Genomic DNA, 21350 nt, shown 5'->3' on the forward strand with positions numbered 1-21350 from the left:
TTTAGAGTAGGTGAGATCTTTCAGAGGAGAGGAGTGCTCCAGATCTAGCAAACAATCAGATGGTATTCCAGTGGATTTCTCATCTGATCCCAGGGGTATGGGCTCACATAATCAGGACTCTAATGATGAAGAAAGAGAAAGAAGATTCCTTTGACTGAGGTCTCAGAAGTGACTTGGTATATTGCCTCTGATCGACTAGACTCCACTGCAGTTGTTGAAGAAGAGCCCCTGATTTGGGGTTCTGATGAGCGCATACATAGTGGTGAGTTTGGGACTCCTGTTTGTGGAACTAGCAAAGCAAGAGTTGGAGAGGCTGGAGCAATTTGGTCATATGACTGCTGAGACCTCTGGCCTGGGGTAAGTGGAGGGACATCCTCTTCCAAAATAGAAAGGCTCTTGCATTGTAATAGGTTGTCTATTCATGACAAGCGGGACTACTGAACAGACAGGATCAGCAATTTCCAGACTAAGACCTTCCGCTACCAACTTGGGGTTCATTAGTGTTCTGATTATTGGTGGTAGTAAGAGTAACCCGACTCCTTCTCCCATAGATCTTGGAGAACTAGTAAACTGCTGTGTGGGCATCCCTGTTGGGTCCTAGGAAGGAGATGGAACACTTGGGCATTCTAGAGGACCGTGTGCCATGTTTCGCTCTTGTTTTATTTTTGATTTATATTCTGCTTTTCAGCATTTCAAAGCTGATTACATTTAGGTACTGAGGGTATTTTCCTATCCCCAGAGGGCTTACACAATCTAAGCTTGTACTTGAGGCAATGGAAGGTAAAGTGACCGGGCCAAGGTCACAAGCAATGGCAGTTGGATTTGAACCCTGGTTCGCAGACTCATGCTCTAACCACAAGGCTACTCCTTCAATCCCTCCGAAGGATTGCCCGGGTACACTGTGGAATGAAACATGCGTCGAATGCACCATATGGCTTGCATCAAGTGGACCAGTGCATCAAGTCAGGTAAGCATTACTGTGTTGGAGATGTAATGCATCATAACAGTACATCCATTCCTTAAGAATCAGGAATGCACCATATGTCTATGTACCGTGTGCTGCTGACACTGAAAAGGTATGGCACCTGTGCCGATGCACCTCACTTTGAATGTTTATGTTTCTTCAGTGCAGGCAGAGCTGGCTCCAGGAAATGCCATTTTTGCTTCGATGCTGCCTGGGTAGTTGAATTTGACCCCATGGTCTTGGCCTGAGCGATAGGGTTTTTTTTGTTTTGCTTTTTTTTTTTTACACTTTGATTCAATTCTTATACCCGAGGATGCAGTCGAGGCTGCACTACAGGAGTAAGATATATTGTGACTCCTGAGAGATTTACACAGTTCTTCCATATGCAAGGCCCAGGAGCATTTAGAATGCAGGGACATCTGCAAGCTTCCCAATTTTTCTAGTCATGATCCAGCCCCAGGTCAGTGATAGCAGAAGTTATAGCGATCAGTGAAGGATATTACAAAACCACATGGGAGGGGGCAATACTGGACCTGGTGCTTACCAAAGGGTACAGAGTATTTCTGATGTTGTAGGGGATGATCATCTGGGAGCCAATGACCACTGGACAGTGTGGTCATTGGCTGCAAGAGATGAAGGTTCATTCTAAGGAGAAAGTCCTAGACTTCAAGAAAACTAACTCTCTCAAAATGGGGGAGTACCTCAAGGAGTCATTGGATAGATGGGAAAATCTAGAACTAGAAGGGCAGTGGGAAAAATTAAAAGGATATATAAGTGCAACTAATGTTTTTGTTAGGAAAGCAAATAAAGGAAAGAGAAAAAAAAAAAAAAAAAAAAGAGGCCACTATGGTATTCTAAAGAAGCAGCTGAAAAGGCAAAGGAGAAAAGGTTAGCATTCAAACTACAAGAGATCACAGAAAAAGGATGACAGGCGACTGTCTGGAAAAATTAAGAGAAACTGGGAAAGTAGTCAGGAGTACAAAAATTAGCAAATATGGTAAAATAAGGGCACAAGACTTCCTTCTATTACTAACACATCTAAAAAGAAATGCAAAAATAGCATCGTGAGACAAAGTGAAGGGGAGTAATATGTAAAGGCTGATGAGGAAAAAGCAAAATCGCTTAATTATTCCTGTTCAGTGTTTACTGTGGAAGGGCCTGGAGCAGGACCGCATAAAAAAAACAAAACACAAATAAGATTGGAAGTGAGGTAAACAATCAATTTTTTGAATATTGTGTTCATGAGGAGCTAACTAAACTTAAAGTACAGGTGATGGGGTTAGATTGGATGCACTAAGGGAACTTAAGAGTTGTCCTAGCTCCATTGGCTGACCTTTGCAATGCTTCTTTAGAGTCTGGAGTAGTTCTGGAGGACTAGAAAAGGGCGGATGTGATTCCTATTCAAAAAGTGGAAGTAAGGAAGAAGCTGGCAACTACACGCCAGTTAGTCTGACCTCTGATGAGCAAATTAATGGAATCACTGCTAAAACAGAGGATAATGCAATTTTTGTATTCCAATGGATTGCAAGATCCAAGGCAGCATGGTTTTACGAGAGGTAAATCTTGTCAGATGAATCTGATCAATTTCTTTCATTGGGTGACCAGAGAGTTGGATCAAGAGACTGTGCTAGACTTAGTGCACTTGGATTTCAGCAAAATCTTTTGGCACGATCCTGCACAGAAGACTTACAATTGTATGCCCTTGGTATGGATCCTAGAGTGATCGACTGGGTTAGAAACTGGCTGAGAGGGAAATGACAAAGGGTAGTTGTAAATGGAATTTTCTCTGAGGAGAGCTGTTAGTAGTGTGCCTCAGGGATCAGTCCTTGGACTAGTTCTTTTCCACATTTTTGTGAGGATTGTCAGGAAAGGATTTGTTTTTTTGTCGATGCTACCAAAATCTGTTATGGGGTAGACAGCCAGGAAGGTGTGGAAAACATGAAGAGGGATCTAGGAAAGCTCGAGGAATGGTCTAAGGTCTGACAGCTAAGATTTAATAGTAAAAAATGCAGAGTAATGCATTTAGGATGCAAAAACCCAAGGTAAAGATACAGTATTGGACATGAAATTCTTCTAAGCACAAAGGAAGAGCAGGATCTGGGAATAATTGTATCTGATGACCTTAAAGTGGCCAAACAAGTGGATAAAGCAAAGTGAAAGCCACAAAGATGCTTGGCTACACAGGGAGAGAATGGTCAGCAGAAAAAGGGAGGTGACATTACCCCTGTATATGTTGCTGGTGAGACCTCACTTGGCATACTGTGTACAATTCTGGACCACACCTTCAAAAGAATATAAACAGGATAGCGTCGGTCCAGAGAGTGGCTACTAAAATGGTCAGTGGCCTTCATTCTAAAGCATATGGGATAGTCAAATATATGAACATGAATACCCTAGAGAAAAGGCAAGATAGGGGTGATGATAGAGACATTCAAATATATCAAAGGTTTCCATCAACATGAGGTGAGTCTTTTTCAACGGAAAGGAGGCTCTAAAACGAGGGGTCATGCGATGAGGCTGAAATGGGGTAGGCTCAGGAGTAATCTTAGGAAACATTTCTTTACAAAGACGGTAATAGATATGTAGAATAGCCTCCCAGTGGAAGTGGGATAAATACAGGGGATCTCTAATGAAACAATGAGCATTATAATGCTAAATTAATTGGACAGATAGGCCATATGGTCTTTTTCTTCCATCATGTTTTTAACTTTGCCAGACTGGCATTCTTAAAACCACTCACTGTAGGAGATTTTTTTTTCTGACCCAACATTGTTGTGAGAAAAACCTTTATGTTTGGGCAGCACTTAAAAGTGTTTTCATGGGGTTGCAGAGCAGCAAGGCAGAAAAAGGTTTGATGAAAAAGGTAACTTTTAAGAGAAAAATACAGAGACTAAGTACATGCCTCAGCCAAAAGATGACTGAGGAGGCTGAGGCAATGTATGTGCAGGAATTCCCATACATGCTCTATAGAGCTCAAAGCTGTATAGTTTAGTCCATTTGGTGCTGCCAGATCAAATCACCCACATGTAAAGAAAAATTGGTTCTTACCTGCTAATTTTTGTTCCTGGAATACAACAGATCAGTCCATACTCCTAGGCTTTGTCCACCTTCCAGCAGATGGAGACAGAGAAAGTTTTACTGACACTGCCACATAACTTAGTGTGCCACCTGCAGTCCCCTTAGTATTGACCTGTACCCAAACCAAGATACCAACATACATAACTACCAACTACATAATCACAACCCCTGAATTAGCAGTAGGAAGTGGATCCTTGCAATGGAAAAGATCTTTTCAACATTAACAGGAGAAATCTAAAATAAATCTGTGCAATTCTTCAGCTTACTTACAATAATAGATTGAACGGACTCTATTCTCCCTACAACAAATGGGCGGGACTCTGGACTGATCTGTGGTATTCCAGGAAGAAAATGAGCAGGTAAGAACCACATTTTTCCTTTCCTGTTCAAACTCAGATCCGTCCAGACTCCTGGGATGTACTCAAGCTTCCCTAAACAGGGTAGAACTGTGAGAATCCTGCTCGAAGCACACTTTCCCCAAAGTCCATGGCCTCTGGAGCCTGGACATCCAAATAATGCCTGGCAAAAGTGTGGAATGAATTCCAAGTAACTGCCCTACAAATCTCTTGTGGTGATACCTGCTGACATTCGGCCCAAGACGCCACTTGTGACTGAATAGAGTGAGCCCTTAAACTCTCAGGAATAGGATGCCCTTGACAGATGTATGCTGAACCTATTGTTTCCTTCAACCACTGCACTATGGTGTATTTTGAAGCTTTGGGTCACCTTTTTGCACCATGCTATAGCACAAAAAGATGAACCGACACCCGGAAACTATTAGTGGTTTTAAGAGCCTCAACTCTCACACGTATGGTGTTGCCGCATCCAGCTTTGGAAAGGCCGGAAGCTCTACCAATTGACAAGTGGAATGCTGACACCATCTTTGGAAGGAAGGAGTCTTATGCAACAAGACTCCGGAATCTGAAATCCTCAAAAAGGGATCCCTACATGACAAAGCCTTAAGCCCCAAAATCCTTCAGGCAGAACAGATTGCCACCACAAAAACAACCTTTAAGGTTGTTTACTTTTAAAGGTAAAATCTTTCATAGTTTCCCTTCTAAGAGGCTCAAACGGAGCTGTACACATCACCTTAAGAATCAAGTTAAGGCTCCAGGAAGCACAACTTCTGCACCAGAAGATGCAAATGCTTCGCTCCTTGGAGAAAAATGCACCACATCAGGATGTGCAGCTAAGGCTGCTCCCTGCACCTTGCCTCAAAGACAGCCCAAGCTGCCACCTGTACTCAGAGTTAAAGGACAAACTCTTCACCAACCCTCGTTGCAAGAAGGTTAAAATGTGCACCATGGACACTCAAGTAGGTTTAATACCCTGCTCTGCGCACCAAGACTTGAAAACTCTCCAGATCCTCACATAAGCTAGGGAGGGGGCAGAAGGGAAGACACCTCTCTGGAAGCAAAAGTGGAACCCTCTTCTGCAGCCAGACAGCAGGACACCCTTGTCTCAGGGCTGTCAAGTTCAGTGTGCAGGACGACGGGATAATGATTGCAGGAGTCCTGCACCATTATGCCATGCTGTTCGGCACCTGTGAGGCCAAAACCTCGAAGGCAGCCAAAGGCCAGATTTGGCACACCATAGCCCAGGCCATCTCCAGGCGTAGCAGAGTCCAACGTAGTGGGGAGCAGGTGGCCTATAGGTACTAGGACAAAAAAGTAAAGTTTAAGGCAAAGGTGGCGAGATGAAATAAATCTATACACTGGACTAGAGGAGCCCCTTGTCCCATCATCTTCACACCTATGGAGGAGCACCTCATTGAAAGGCTGGGACTGGATGTCTTTGAGGGCATGGCTGAGCAGCTGGACACCACATGAGCCACAACCAGTAAGTTCACCTCACCTGTAAATGGCCAGGCTGCAACGGGTGCACATATCATTAAGTATGAGATGCTCACAATGCTTAAGAGGCAAAGTGTGCCTCTGATGCCAAATGAAAATGGATACTTGCTGCCATTGGTACTTCTGTCTTATTCTTTGTTTCCACAGCTCTCGCCCATGAAGCTGCCGGTCCCATCCAGCAAGCACCAGGGACAAGCAGTGCACTAGCCCTTTTGCAGAAGGCCTTCATGATGGATGCCCAGACACAGGTGAGAGAGAGGAGGAAGAGGAGCAACAGCAACAGCCTCAGGAGGCAATGTAGATGCTTCAACCCTTGGGTTCACCCAGCCCACTCAACGTGTCCCTCAACATCTCTGGCTTCATGGAAGAATCCAGCCTCGATTGGGAGCCAATTGATGCAGCACAACCTCAAGCCAGCACACCATGGCGCCAGCCTGAAGCACCACGCCCTCAACAGGAGCAGCCCAGCAGCCCCCTCATGTCATATTTGGAGGCCCAAATTTCAGCACTCTACATCATCACCAGAACCAATAACATCCTCGCCATCAACAGAGGAGTCGATGCACAAGCAGCTGGAAAGGAGGCATGGAGGTACATCTCCGACACGTACATAAGTGGCAGTAAAAAAAAAAAAAAAAGAAAAAAGAAAAAATAATCTTGGGGACTTTCAGCCCAATATTTTAGCTCCCTACCCCCAGTACCACTTAGAAATAATTTGAGTCATATCACTAAACCTCATCCCACCCCTGCCCCCCCCCAATAAAAAAAAAATAAAATTAAATTAAACACAGTTGAGGGCTAGCACCCTAAGACCATATCCCCCTTCCTTCCCCATTTTAACAAAAGGGGTTGACCAATTTTCCCCACTCCCTTCCCACCAACCTCTATTTGATTACCTGCTGCCACTCCAGATCAGCAAAAGCCCAGCCAGGAGCACCCTAGAACAGGTAAAAGACTACTGCTCCTGGCTGGGCTTTCGCTGTTGAGGGGGACGGGAGATGTTTTGCATAGAGATTATGAGTGGGGGGGGGGGGGGGGGGGAAGGAAGGTGGATTGGCTGGTTTTTTGGTTAAAAACAGGGAAGGAAAGGGGCGTGGTCTAGCCTCTGGACACTAGCCCCCCCCCCCAACTGCTTAATTTTTTTTTTTTTTTTTAATTAGGGGGTAGGGTGAGTCAGGAAACATGGCCCCAATTATTTCTAAGTCTTGGTGGGGATAGGTGGCTAAAAGATCCATCCTAAAAGGCCCCAAGGTGGTTATTTTTTTCTCTCTTTTTACTACCACTTAACCAGATATCTTTTCAATATACCTCAATAAGTGGCGAGTTATCTGGCCACACATGTAACCATATAACTTTAGTCCTTCTCTGAGGCAGGTCTAAAAGATATTAGGCTGATCTTCAAATATATTCAGCTAAGTTAGCCAGATAACTTAGGCTCACCCCAGAATGCTTCTTTTTTAATCTGGTTAAAACCTTGCCAGATAAGTGCCCCAATTTTCAAAAAGTTGCCATTTAGCTGGATAAGCTGAGTTATCCAGCTTAATGGCTTTGATTATCGACTCCAACAACTTCCCCTGCTTCTTCTACACATGAAAAATTACATGCAAACTAGTAGTATTTATTTATCAAATATGCATTTTGCATGTTACAACTTTCAAACTGGATTCCAAAAGCATACATAATTGTAAAAACAAAGTGAATAAATGTAATAAAATATATTTATAATAAAAACAGAAAATTGTACAGATGTAAAACTAAATAAGTCCATAAAAACATCTTAAAACAAAATTGTAAAACAAATAAAATACATCCACAGCCCAACAAAAATGTAAACACAAACAGCTGCATTTCAGTTATAAAATCTGCATTAAAATTTCATCACTGAAGGCTTTTTTTTTTTTTAGGAAAAGTTTTAAATGTTTTTTTAAACTTTGCCACATCACCCATGCGACAGAGATAATCATGGAAGGAATTCGAAAAGTGTGGAGCCAGCTCTAAAAGAATGCCCTGTTAACAGGCTTCATTAAAACGAACCAGTCTGTAAGAAGGAATTTAAAGTAGTAATTTGTTTGCTGACCTAATCATAAATCTGAAGTAGCATATTAATCCAAGGATCAGAGCAATTGTTGATTGATTTATAAAAAAGTGTAGCAATTTTATACCTAATACACCATCCTACCAAGAGCCAGTGTATTTATTTATTTAGTTTTATATACATTCAATATCTCAGGTTTACATTCAGGTACTGTAGGTATTTCTCTATCCCCAGAGGGCTTACAATCTAACAGATCGATACTGTAAAGTGCGGCTGGAGATTCCCCATCTGTAACTCGCTGTGGGCGCACAATTCGGACGCGTAAGGCGATCCTGCGATACAGTCTCCAGTTTCACGCGTCCTTAGCGCTTCTTGAAACCGACCCGTAACCCCTTCCGCACGCGGCATGTATATCAGATGTAAACGATCGAATTAGCTATTCCCTCCCATACAGTGACACGCGCCCCAACTATCGCTATTTTACCCTGCCGTTTTGCCCCGCATTTAACCTGCTAACTTACCGCCTACCCCTACCCCTGCGTTACAGGCAGGGGCAATGGTAGACGGCAAACTTTCCCTCAAATCATTGCACTACACATGCGATTCCTTAAATTAACTTAAAACAATAATGCTAGATCCATATATACAAACATTTGCAGCGAGCCCCGCTTTTGGTAAAGTTGATATATATATATATATATATATATATCAACTTTTGTTTTAGTTTTCGCCCTGAGCCTTGCTTCGGGAGGGGGGAAAACCATCCACTTCCTGGTACCTGTCATTTCAAATGTCAGTTGAAATGACATTTGAAATGACAGGTACCAGCGCACCCAGGATACTGTATAGGCGCTGTATTAAGCACCTATACAGTAAAATGGGTTGCGCAGGCCTAACGCTTCGCAGACGCAGCTTGCATTTGCAAGCAATTTAAATAGAGTATCGAGCGGTATGTGAAGAGAACTGTGCATGCGGGGAACAAGGGTGCGCCCGGCACTGCCGCACTCTAACGTGGCATAACTGGATCGACCTGTAAGTTTTGTACCTGAGGCAATGGAGGGTAAAAGTTACTAGCCCAAGGTCACAAGGAGCGACAGCGGGACTCAAACCCTGGTCTCCTGGTTCATAGCCCACTGCTCTAATCACTAGGCTATTCATCCTCCCATCAGAGTACTGGAGTAATGTGTTCAAAAGGTTCAGTGCCAATAACCAACCTGGCAGCAATTTGAATTATCTGAATTGCTCTTAATGTGGAGGCAGGGGAGGCCTATCAGCACAGACAGAAACCATGGACCATAAACCCTTTTCTAAAGGTTTTTAGTAATAAGAAATAATGCAAGAACTGTCCCTCTCTTCTTTGAAAATATAGTCTACTTGTGTTTCAGAGTGGACTCTGAGCACAATTTTGATACTACCGACAATCACAAAATAAAGTGGATTTTATTTTGCTAAGCTTTTACCACATTTCATAAATTTATAATGCTAAAATATCAAAGCTGTACAGTAAAAGCCCCATTACCTGGTCTACAGGGGGAATGGGCTGTGCTGGTTAAAAAAAAAAAATGTTATCTCTGCTCTGCTTATTTCCAGTCCCCTCCCCTCCTGTCTCTTGCAGGGATGATACAGCAGAGAAAAGCTACTTTGCTCCCAATCTAATCCTTTCCCTCCTGTTATTCCCCCTACCCTAAGATACTGCTTGACCAAGATGCTAGTTGGTTGTGTCTTCTGAATAGTGGAGTACAGGATAATGGGGGGTTTAATATATATTATCTTACATGGATTAGCATTAGTTCATGTTTGATATAAGCACTCATATTAGAATTAAATTCCTATTGCCATGCTATTTTAAATGAGACCTCTCAATTTTATACTTAGGAACTGATATAATTTAACTGAAAAGGGACAAGCCTGTGAATGTTTGTACTTTATTACAGAGGTAGACTTAAGCTGTTGGGAAGATAATATATCCTCAGAGGAGGAAAGAGTATTATAGTAACTTGCAAGCAGTTAATTACATTCTGTAGATGCAGATCTTCTAAGGTATATTAAAATAAAACTTAAACCAAAATGTGTTATATCAAATCTACAGAACTCAATATTCAAATCAATAGAGTCAAGTGACTTCTAAAAGCAAACTGTAAGGTTATTTAACTTCTAAGTACAGGCTAAAAGATTAACAATTTACAAATAAGATATACTGATATATGGTAGAACCACTTCCTCCATCAAGTGCACAGATGGATTATTTAGAAGACAACTGGCAAATAATCCCGAAGTCTTTGGAAAATGGCACTAAATACAAAAATAAAAAAAATGATCCCACTGAATTTCATAAAGGGACAATGAAAAGCTAATCTTCCTAAGGGCTAGGAGGTTTGTTTGAACACATTAAACAAATACATGCATTTAAAAAAAACAAAAAACAGTGATCATTGCAAGGCTCGGGAGCCAATGGTGCTCACATTGACCCAACACACTTTCCCCACCTTTGTACCTTCGCTGGAGTCTTGCTGCTATGGTGCTGTATAACAGATATTCTGTTTCCTGTCTGTAACATGCAGTTCTCGGTGAGTTTGAGCTGCAGGATACCCAAACTCCCCAGTTATTCTCACATTCCATAAGGAAACAGAACAGCTGTTGTAGAGATGGGACTTGCAGCCAAATCAAGTGAAGATCGATATACAAGAAAGCAAGGAGATACTCTCTCCCTTGGGAGGGGAAGACTAGGAGAAAAACAATTCAACAAAGTGGGAAGGGGGCAGGGAAGAGCTGGTTTGAAGGCGATATGGGCGAGAACAGGATGGTGGAAGATGACTGGTGGGAGAGGAGGATTGGGTGAGTATTTGAGGAAATGTGTGTGAGGGAGAGGAGCTGGGGATAGAGCGTTTGAAGGGAGAATGTGTTGAGGAAGATGAGCTAGGGGAAAAAAAAAAGTGTAGGAGAGAGAACATGAGCTGGAGATTAGCTGAGGGAGAGAGAGAGAGTGGGTGTGTTCGGTAGGGAGGAGACATGCCCAGGGAAAGAGAGAGAGAGAGAGTGGGGAGTAGGCTTTTCTTTTAGTTACATGAGTCGCTTTGAGTGTGCCTGAGCAGCCAGGCTGACTGCAGAACCCCCAGGCTGACTGTGTCATTGAAGGGGGGGGGGCCTTCCTCCAAGGTGCTGGTTGCTTTGTCTAGCGATGGTCTTGGCTCACACATTGAAGTATTTTTTCCCCAAAGTGGTCCCAGCTCGAAAAATAGTGAATGTCTTAAAAGGGATTAAGTTTAAGTTTGTTAAAAAAGTGAAATGAGCTATTCTAGAATATGCTTCTATCAACCATTACTGCAGTAGCCTAGTGGTTAGAGCAGCAAAACCAGGGACGCCAGGGTTCAGATTCCATTACCATTCCTTGTTATCTTGAGCAAGTCACTTCACCCTCCACTACCTCGAGTACAATACTTAAGGGTAGATTTTCAAAGGCCTGCACGCGTAAGTGCCGGGCCGGGACAGCGCCATTGATCACTGTCCCATAGACAGCTCAGGAGCTGAAGTAAGTTGTAAAACGAAAAAAGAAAAAAAAAAAAAGGTAGGATTTAGGGAGGAGAGGGGAAGAGGGAGGGAATTTAGGTAGGGGGGTAGGGAAGTTCCCTCCCAGGCCACTCCTTAATTGGAGCGGACTGTTAGGGAACTGGGGAAGGTCCGAATGCATCGCTGCACGGAAATTGCAAAAGTCCTCCCCCCCATGTGCTGCCCGCACATAAGCACACTGATTATAAAATCTGGTGCGCATGTGTGCGCACCCCACGGATTTTCTAACATGCGTGCATGCTAAAAAATCGGTGCGTCTATGTATGCGTGCCGGGAAGCTTGCACACATGGATGCGTGCATGAACATTTGAAAATCTACCCCTTAGATTGTAAGCCCTCTGGGGACAGGGAAATACCTACAGAACCTGAATGTAATCTGCTTTGAAGGGTCACAAAAAGTGGAATATATAAAACACTGAATTAGTACTTCCATTTTAAATCTATACAGCTTGTTAAGTACAGCAATTAAAGCATTTTAACATATACAGACAAGTTTCTCAACTATAAACTGAAAACCCACAAAGTTGATTCTATTTGACAAATTCCTTACCATTGATGTCACTACCAAGGCAGGAGAAAATCCCATAGCCAAATAGAAGAGGAGTTCAACAATCTTATACCTAAAAGAATAAACACCAGTTGCTTAAAAAAAAAAAAAAGCAAGCAAGATAAAGCACATTTGCTTACCGTAAATGGGGTTTTCTGTAGACAGCAGGATGAATTAGCTATGACACATGGGCAACAGACAATGCCAAATGGACCCATCTAACTCAGAAAAGTTTTACAGCTGACTATGTGCAGGAGTTCCCACATACATGCTGACTTGTGAACCCCTCAGTTCATTTGCAGAGCTTAATTTTAGCTAGATGGTTGAATCTCCAGGGAGGCAGGGAAATATAAAGCATAGATAATTCATTCTGCTGCCTACAGAGAACCCCTTTATGGAAGCAAACATGTTTTCTCCATTGACAAGCAGGGCTGAATTAGCCATGATATGTGGCGAGTCCCAAGCTGAGGGTCGCACTGCAGAACACAAAATTGAATAAGCAACCTGGTCCCCCCATCCCCCCCATTGAGCATGGACTACTGGGTGAACAGGCTGCACAAACCTGCTTGTCCAAAGTTACTGTCATTCCTTGAAAGATTTCCAGACAGTAATGGGATGTGAAGGTGTATACAGATGACCAAGTTACAGCTATGCAGATGTCTTAGATAGAAACAGCTCTAAGATGAGCAACAGTAGCCATGGCTCTCACTTGATCAGCTTTGACAGACTATGTAATCTGCAGGCCAGCCTGCCTATAGCAGTGTACAATACAGTCTGCTAGCCAGTTAGAAATAGTGCGCTTGGTAACTGTTACTCCCATTCTATTGGGCTCAGACACAAACAGCTGAGATGCTGGACGATTTATTTATTATTTTTATATAACGACATTCGATCTGAGATATCACATCGGTTTACATTCAGGTACTGTTATGTGTGGCTGTGTTTTCTTCAAGTAATAAACCAAGGTCCTTTTGCAGTCCAGTTTGTAAAGAGCTTTTTCTCCTTTATGTGCATGAGATTTTGGAATAAAACAATAGCCTGGTTCAGTTGAAAAGCAGAAACCACTTTAGACAGGAATCTCAGATGCATATGGAACATCAGTGTCGTGGAAGAACTGGATGTAAGCCAAGTAAAAAAAAACTAAAGCCTGAATTTGCTGACTTCTGGTAGAGGTGAAAGCTACAAGAAACACCACCTTCCCTAAAAGAAATTTCAGTGAGGCTAATTCCAACAGCTCATAAGGGTGTTCCATCAATTGTGCTAAGATGACATTGATATCCCAAGGCAATAGCACTGAGATATATTTTCACCAATGACATTCTGTGACCTGATGACGATAAGAATATGTACTGCAGTAAATCCTTAGGGTCACAAGCAAAGGGAACTAGAGATCACCTCAGCTAGAATTCAGCAAATTTAAGGTTTTAGTTTTTCAACAAGAGGAGAAACGCTTCCATTTAAAACTACAAAAAAAGGAAACCTAGAGCAAAATATAATGTATCTCCATGATAACCAGAATTTCACTCAATGCTGTAAATATGCATTACAGCGTTAAAAGTGAAATTCTAGTTATCGTGGGGCTCCATTTAAAACTATACATGTTTTAGTGGATGGCTTTCTGGCTGAGATCACGATATCCTCAACCTTTTTGAAAAGTACCAGTGAGGATACTACTGAACACAACATCCACCAGTCAGGTTGAACGAGGAAAAGTTAAGATCGTTCAGACAACCTCACTCCTGTATTAGTAGCACTGGATCGGTTCCTAGAGGAATTGGAGGATGGATTCACAACAGAAGATAGGCTAACCTCACCTGTCTGGGCCAAGCTGAAGTAATGAGAATGAGATGTGTTCAGTCCTTGAGCACCTTCTGAACAGCCCTTGCCCCCAACGGGAGAGGTGGAAATGCATAGAGCAGAGCTGCATCTCACTGTAGCAGGAAAGTGTCTGGCACAAGTCTAAAGTTGCTTTGTATGAACAGAACAAAAAATAAAAATAAAAACACACCCAAAAAAACCCCAACCAACCAACCAACCACTGGCTTTCCTGTTGCTTTCAAAAGCAATCAAAAGATGACCCCAGAGGTCGAATAACTTGTTTGTTCCACTTCGATCCAGAAACCACCAGTTCAGCTATATCTTTTTTGAGGTGTGTTGACCAGAACTGCACAAGGTACTCTAGTTGCGGTCTTGTCATGGAGCGATACAGAGGTGTTATGACACCCTCAGTTTTATTCTTCATTCCTTTCCTAATAATTCTTAATATTGATTGCTTTCTTGACTGCTGCCGTAAACAGAGCTGAGGATTTCAAAGTATTGTCCATGACAACTACTAGATCCTTTTCCTAGGTGGTAACTCTTAATATGGAACCTGTGTAAAAGCAGCGTGAGTTACTTTTCCCTGCATACATCACTTGCACTTGTTCACATTACATTTCATCTGCCATTTTAATACTGATCTCCCCAGTCTTCCAAGGTCTTCTGCAATTTTTCACAATCTGCTATCTTTTAATCAGTATGCAGTCTGAATTACAAACTGGTTAAGACAGGAAACAGAGTAGGATTAAATGGTCAATTTTCTCAATGGAAAAGGGTAAACAGTGGAGGTCCTCAGGGATCTGTACTTGGACCAGTGCTTTTAAATATATATAAAAGATCTGGAAAGGAATACGAAAAGTGAGGTTATCAAATTTGCGGACGATACAAAATTATTCAGAGTAGTTACATCACAAGCGGATTGTGATACATTACAGGAGGACCCTGCAAGACTGGAAGATTGGGCATCCAAATGGCAGATGAAATTTAGTGTGGACAAGTGCAGCGTGTTGCATATAGGGAAAAATAACCCTTGCTGTAGTTACACGATGTTATGTTCCATATTAGGAGCTACCACCCAGGAAAAAGATCTAGGCACCATAGTGGATAATACTTTAAAATCATCAGCTCAGTGTGCTGCAGCAGTCAAAAAAGCAAACAGAATGCTAGGAATTATTAGGAAGGGAATGGTTAATAAAACGGAAAAGGTCATGCTGCCTCTTTATCGCTCCATGGTGAGACCGCACCTTGAAAACTGTGTACAATTCTGGTCTCCGCATCTCAAAAAAGATATAGTTGCGATGGAGAAGGTACAGAGAAGGGCAACCAAAATGATAAAGGGAATGGAACAGCTCCCCTATGAGGAAAGACTGAAGAGGTTAGGGCTGTTCAGCTTGGAAAAGAGAAGGCTGAGGGGGGATATGATAAAGGTCTTTAAGATCATGAGAGGTCTTGAGCGAGTAGATGTGAATCGGTTATTTACACTTTCGGATAATAGAAGGACTAGGGGGCATTCCATGAAGTTAGCAAGTAGCACATTTAAAACTAAATGGGAGAAAATTATTTTTCACTCAATGCACAATTAAGCTCTGGAATTTGTTGCCAGAGGATGTGGTTAGTGCAGTTAGTGTAGCTGGGTTCAAAAAAGGTTTGGATAAGTTCTTGGCGGAGAAGTCCATTAACTGCTATTAATCAAGTTAACTTAGGGAATAGCCACTGCTATTAATTGCATCAGTAGCATGGGATCTTCTTGGTGTTTGGGTAACTGCCAGGTTCTTGTGGCCTGGTTTGGCCTCTGTTGGAAACAGCATGCTGGGCTTGATGGACCCTTGGTCTGACCCAGCATGGCAATTTCTTATGTTCTTATACTACCTCGTATCCCATGACTATTTTTCACAAATACCTTCTGAAAATCTAAATACATCATATCCACTGGATCACCATTAACCACATGTTTATTAACCCCTTCCAAAAAAAATGTAACAGATTGGTGAAGCGAGACTTCCCTTGTGTAAATCCTTGCTGGTTGTGTCCCATTAAACTATGCCTTTCTATATTCTCTAGAACATTTTCAACATTTTTCCCCATCACTGAAGGCAGGCTAACTGTTCTATAGTTTCTAGATCACCCCACAGCCTTTTTTTTTTTTTTTTAAATGGGAGGATGGCCACTGTGATGCCAATTTTCAGGTACAATAGACCATTTCAATGAGGTTTAAAAATAAATAAATAAAAATCTGCAGTTTCATATTTTAGTTCTTACAGAACTCTTGAGTGTAAACCATTTGGCCCTGGCAATTTATCACCAGCAAAGAGGACATTAGCCAAGGTGTCATGAATATATTCTCACACAGTTAGCTTGGAGCCAAGTCTACCTACGAGCTCCAATTGCGGCTGCTGAAGATCTGGCTGCAGTGTCAAAATACACCGAACTGATAAGGTGTTGCTCACACTCCTTTGCAACCAAGAGGGCCTGGTAATTTTCCAGCTCCCTTTCCAGGGATTCTACAAAAGGGGCTTTAACTTGTCAATGCAATCACGTAAATATTGCACCATGTAGAGTTGATGTGCTGCCATGCATGCATTCAAATATTGAACTCTGGAAAACCTTCCCAAAATTGTCCAGCAACCTGGAAATTTTACCCAAGTGGTGTACTGGAGAAAATCTGCATCTTCTTAGCTCACTTTAAAGCCAATTCCACTAGCACCTGATTGGTGGGGTACTTGAACCATTCCGTAATCAGGAACTTGCTGCACTAATTGAAGTTGAGCTTCCTGGCTAGCCGAGGACTGGAAGCTGGATTGTTCCACATTCTTATTTGCAGTCTTATAGAATCTGATGAACCCAGATTGCTATAGACTTCAATGAGGTTTCCAGAATCTGAAGTATGTCAAATACCTCCTTGTGTGGTCCTTTTGTCCCTCTGGAATGTCAAGTTTGGCAAAGCCATAGGAATTAAGAAACTTGGAAATGTTCTAGTGGGGACAAATGCGCTGGCAAGTTAGGTAAAGGGTGAGGGAATCCTTATAGCCCCCCCCCCCCCCCAAACAGAAGTAGGGAGAGACATAACCTAGAACCCCGATGAAGAAGATGGTGAGCAGAATGGAGACATCTTTCACATCAGAGGAGAAAATTCCCAAGGAAGATCCAAGGTGGCTATGCCCTGCACATTATCCTCTGCAAAAGGAAAAGGCCTGCCTAACTCGGGAGAGCTAACTTCTCCCACCTGAGTTACTTTTAGGATTTCCTGTGTCTCAGAAGAGGGTGAGACTCCCCCTACAGGAGTAAATCTGACCTCTTAAAAAAGGAATGAGGAAGGGTGCCCTTTAAAGAAATTCTTCACCAATTCCAAAATCTGGTCTACAAACTGCTGTATCCCTGGGATGGACTTTACAAAAAGACATCCTCCTCTGATACCAGAACAGGGTCATCCTCTTGAGATATTTGTAATGGATCCCATTCAATTTCTTCCTGAGATGCCTGCATGGAAATCAAGGAAACAGTACAGATTGGATGTGGAGTATCCAGAAGCATTGGAAGAGATCCCAATAGTATGCTTATGAACGTATGGCTCTTGACAACCTAGCAGGCCTAGGGTTCAAGAAGAAGAGATGAAGAGATAAGAGCTTCTTTCCGGTCAGAAGAACAATGGACCCTGAGATGAGTCTCATCCTGGTCCCCTGGCTCCAGGACCCCACTAGACATTGGCTGCACCAACTGGGCAGTGGTGGATTGATAGGGTCGAAGTCTTCTGTGCCGAGGAATTGTGTGTCAACGGTGCTGTGGACTGCTGCATCGATGGGGATAGATGCATTGCCGGCACCAGGGACTCGCACGCAGATGGCACAGAGTGCACTGATGGATCAGATTGGCACTTCTTTGATGCATGTGAACTCTGAGAAGGGACGAGACTCAGAAAAGCGACACGGAGTGGCTAGACTCGGGCACTCAGCATTTCTGCATCTTGCTTAACCATAAAGCTACAGTGGATGCGGAATGTGAAGCTGTAGTGGGGGGAGGGGGAGCCTGCTCAAAGAGCCCTTGCTCAGCTTGGTATAGAAGGAATCAGAAGAGGCCCCAATCCAAGATGAACAGTCCTGTTCTCAACTGACCTACAGAGCTCTGCCCTCCAGTATGGCATTCTCTTATGTGAAATCGACAGCAGGTCTAGAAACGGAAGGCCCCAGCAATCCACTATCAGCTGACAATACTCATTCTCCTGGGTCCAGACTCTCCCTGCTGAGAAAGTCTGCTCTCACACTGTCTTTTCCTTCAATGTGCTAGGCTGAGATCTCCTAAAGATGCAATCTCTGCCCATTCCATAAGTTGGCCTATCTCCTGCGATACTTGCTGGCCCTTGGTTCCTCCCTGCTGATTGACGTAAGCCACTATTGTTGCATTGTATGAAATTATCAGGACTGCTCAACCCTGCAACTTGCTGCTGAACTGCAATCACATCAACCAGACAGCCCAGGCTTTCAGCTGATTGATGTTCCAGAGAGACTCTTCTGCACTTTCTCGCCCATGCGCCATCAGTTCCCGAAGGTGAGCTCCCCAACCCTGGAGGCTCGCATCTTTCATGTCTGGTGATTTTAGGGAAACTCCCTCTCTTAGATGATCCACTTGTAACCACCACTGTATTTGAGAGCAGACCATCAGCAGGTGGAGCAGAATTGAATAGTCCGGAGACTGTGGGCCCCAACGAGACAGCAGGGAGTACTGAAGAGAACTCATATGCGCCCTTGCCCACGGCACCACTTCCAGGGTTGCCGCTATTAAACAGAGTACCTGCAGATAGGACCACACTGTCGGGTAATATAGTGTTCAGACGTACCTGTACCATCAACTTCTGAATACGAAGCTGCCCTGCTTCGTGTCAAACCGAATTCAGAGATATTCTAGTGACTGCTCTTGGCCAGATTTACCACCCAGTCAAGCTCCTGCAATAGGGAATTCACCTTGCAGGAAGCTAGACAGCTCTCTTCCAGAGACTTGGCCTGAATCAGCCAGTCGTCCAAATACAGGTAATACCAGGATCCCATCCTCTCTCAACTCTGCTGGCGCCACCACAATAATCTTGGAAAAGGTGCCGGGTGCAGTGGCCAGACCAAAAGGCAGAGCCTGAAACTGATAATGGCGTCCCAAAACTGTGAATCGCAGAAAACATTGGTGCTCTAGCTGGTTGGGAATATGCAGGTATGCCTCGGACAGGCCAAGGAAGTCAGAAATTCCCCCGACTGCATAGCCATGATCACTGAGCATAACGTTTCCATGCAAAAAAAATGAGTCACCTGCAAATGACAGTTGACGCCTTTGATGTCCACCATGGGTCAAAAGGAGCCCTCCTTCTTGGGCATAATGAAATAAATAGAATATCAACCCATATTTTCTTGAGATGTGGGCACTGGAACCACAGCCCTCAGACTGAGGAGCCTTGACAGTGTACACTCCACTGCCTGCTTCTTCTGCGGGGATTGGCAGGGAGACACCATGAACACGTCCTGAGGAACACGGCGAAACTCCAGCGCATATCCTTCTCATATTACCTGTAGGACCCACTCGTCCAATGTGATTTTGACTCACATCTGATAAATGAGGTGCCTCCTATCTCCTGTTCCCAGGGGTAGATTGGCAAACCTTCATTGGAAAGCTCAGAACGTTCCACTACCCAATCCTGCACCCCAACTGGGCTGTCTGGGATGAAAGGACCGAGACCTACAAAAGTTTGAATCTTCTTAAAGGTTGATCCTCTGTAGAGTCGAAAACGCTTGGATCCCCTGGTACTGACCTCTCATGCCAAAAGAGTGCAGCATCTACTTCTTATCCTCCGGCAACAGAGGACCCAGGGATTCGCCCCACTTACTGGCCAGTTTCTCCAACTCACTCCCAAACAAGCGCTAGCCTTTAAAGGGCAATTTCGTAAGGTTAGCCTTGGAGATCACACCGGCTGGCCAATTTCTCAGTCATAACTAACGCCTGACTGCTAATACTGAAGCTACCCCTCTGACTGAAGTGCGGACCAAATTGCAGCCCATATCTGCCAAAAAGGCGGCTGCTGGCTCCATAACTGCCCTGGAATTCACTCCAAATTCATGAACCTCCTAAGAGAGAAGTAAACAAGAGCGAGCCACCAGGGAACAACAAGAAGCTATCTGCAATGTCATTGCCACTGCTTCAAATGCTTGCTTAATGATGGCCTCAATCCTTCTAGCGTGCATATCCTTCAAGGTCACTCCTCCCTCCACGGGGATAGTCGTCTGCTTGTAAACAGCACAGACAAGTGCATCCACTTTTGTAAAACACAAATGCTCTCTCGCCACTGGATCCAGGGAGTACATGCCTTCCAAAACCAGACTCCCTTTGAAATTAGCCTCCGGAGTGCCCCACTCAAGATCAATCAATTCTTGAATGGCCTCCATAACAGGGAAAAAAAACAAGAGGCTTTAAGCAAAGAAACCAAAATGGGATTTTTCTTTGGCGCAGACATGGAATTGGCCCCAAGTACTCCCAGCATCTTTAATGTCTGGGAAAACAGAACCGGTAGCTCATCTCTATGAAAGAACCACAGCCTAGTCCTATACGGTTGCAGTCCCAGAGGAATTTCCCCATCCACCAGAGAGTCAGGATTGGCCTTAACATCCATGTCTGGATTCCTATTGGGAGGACCTGCTGTTGATCTAGGTGTACTTGGCGCTTTACAGTAGTACCAGGCGAGTGAGAGGTCACCAACTGTGACTCTGACCTGCCAGGATTGGTTGGGACCGAGGACTGCACCTGAAGAAAGAATTGCAATCCTTGAAAAGAAAAAAAATAATCCTACCCAAAAAAAAAAAAAAAAAAGGCAGAAGGATCCATTCCAAAATCAGAAGACAACTGTGCTATGCCCAAATGCCCAATGAGCTACCTTCCCCCGCTGATGAACCAGTTAAGGGAGTTCCAAGGTCAGGCGCCCCTCTTTTTTTTTTTTTTTTTGAGGATAATTGTTCACTTTTCTGACCTTTGCTTTGTCTTGTCGATAGTTGATTTTCTGGGTTATGAATCTGATATTCTGCCTCTAGGAGAGCTCGGATGTGGATCTCTTCGTGCCATCTTGCAACAGAAAGGCGATATGGTACTACTCCCTGTACAGGACAGACAGCAGACCAGCCTCGGGTACCCTGGCCTGTCACTGGGGCAAGGGTCTTCAATACGCATATCCTCCGATTCCCTTAGTGGTGAAGACTTTCTTGAAGCTTTCTGAGACAAGGGGACTATTATCCTCATAGTCCCTTATTAGCTGAGATAGGTCTGGTTTCCACTTCTACAGTTGTCGTCCATCCGGAGCCCGATCAGTTTGGGTACTTCTCCAGATCTCATCGCGCAAGATCGAGGCAGGTTGCAACATCTCAATCTCTAGGCCCTGTTGCTCAAAGCCTGGAGAGGTTAATTATGCAACCACTCGATCTGTCAGAGGATGTGTCTTTGGTACTGTTGGCTTCTAGAAAGTCTTCC

The 21350-nt window shown here is 43.6% G+C and overlaps 1 protein-coding gene across 5 annotated transcripts in view; it reads right to left on the bottom strand.

The window, feature by feature from the left end:
* The window catches only part of MMD (monocyte to macrophage differentiation associated), a 69476-nt gene that overhangs the window by 14230 nt on the left and 33896 nt on the right, over nt 1-21350 (bottom strand). For 3 of the 5 annotated variants that reach the window (XM_029600685.1, XM_029600682.1, XM_029600686.1), the window contains one exon: nt 12048-12117. The exons of 1 other annotated variant lie outside the window; for it this stretch is intronic. In XM_029600685.1, the coding sequence (XP_029456545.1) occupies nt 12048-12117 (70 nt within the window). Of the gene's footprint in view, nt 1-7734; nt 7934-12047; nt 12118-21350 lie in introns of those variants that run through there. One more of the 5 variants, XM_029600683.1, reaches the window with a different exon arrangement.

The sequence above is a fragment of the Rhinatrema bivittatum genome, chromosome 4, assembly GCF_901001135.1.
Source record: "Rhinatrema bivittatum chromosome 4, aRhiBiv1.1, whole genome shotgun sequence".
In the NCBI taxonomy this organism is placed as follows: Eukaryota; Metazoa; Chordata; class Amphibia; order Gymnophiona; family Rhinatrematidae; genus Rhinatrema; species Rhinatrema bivittatum.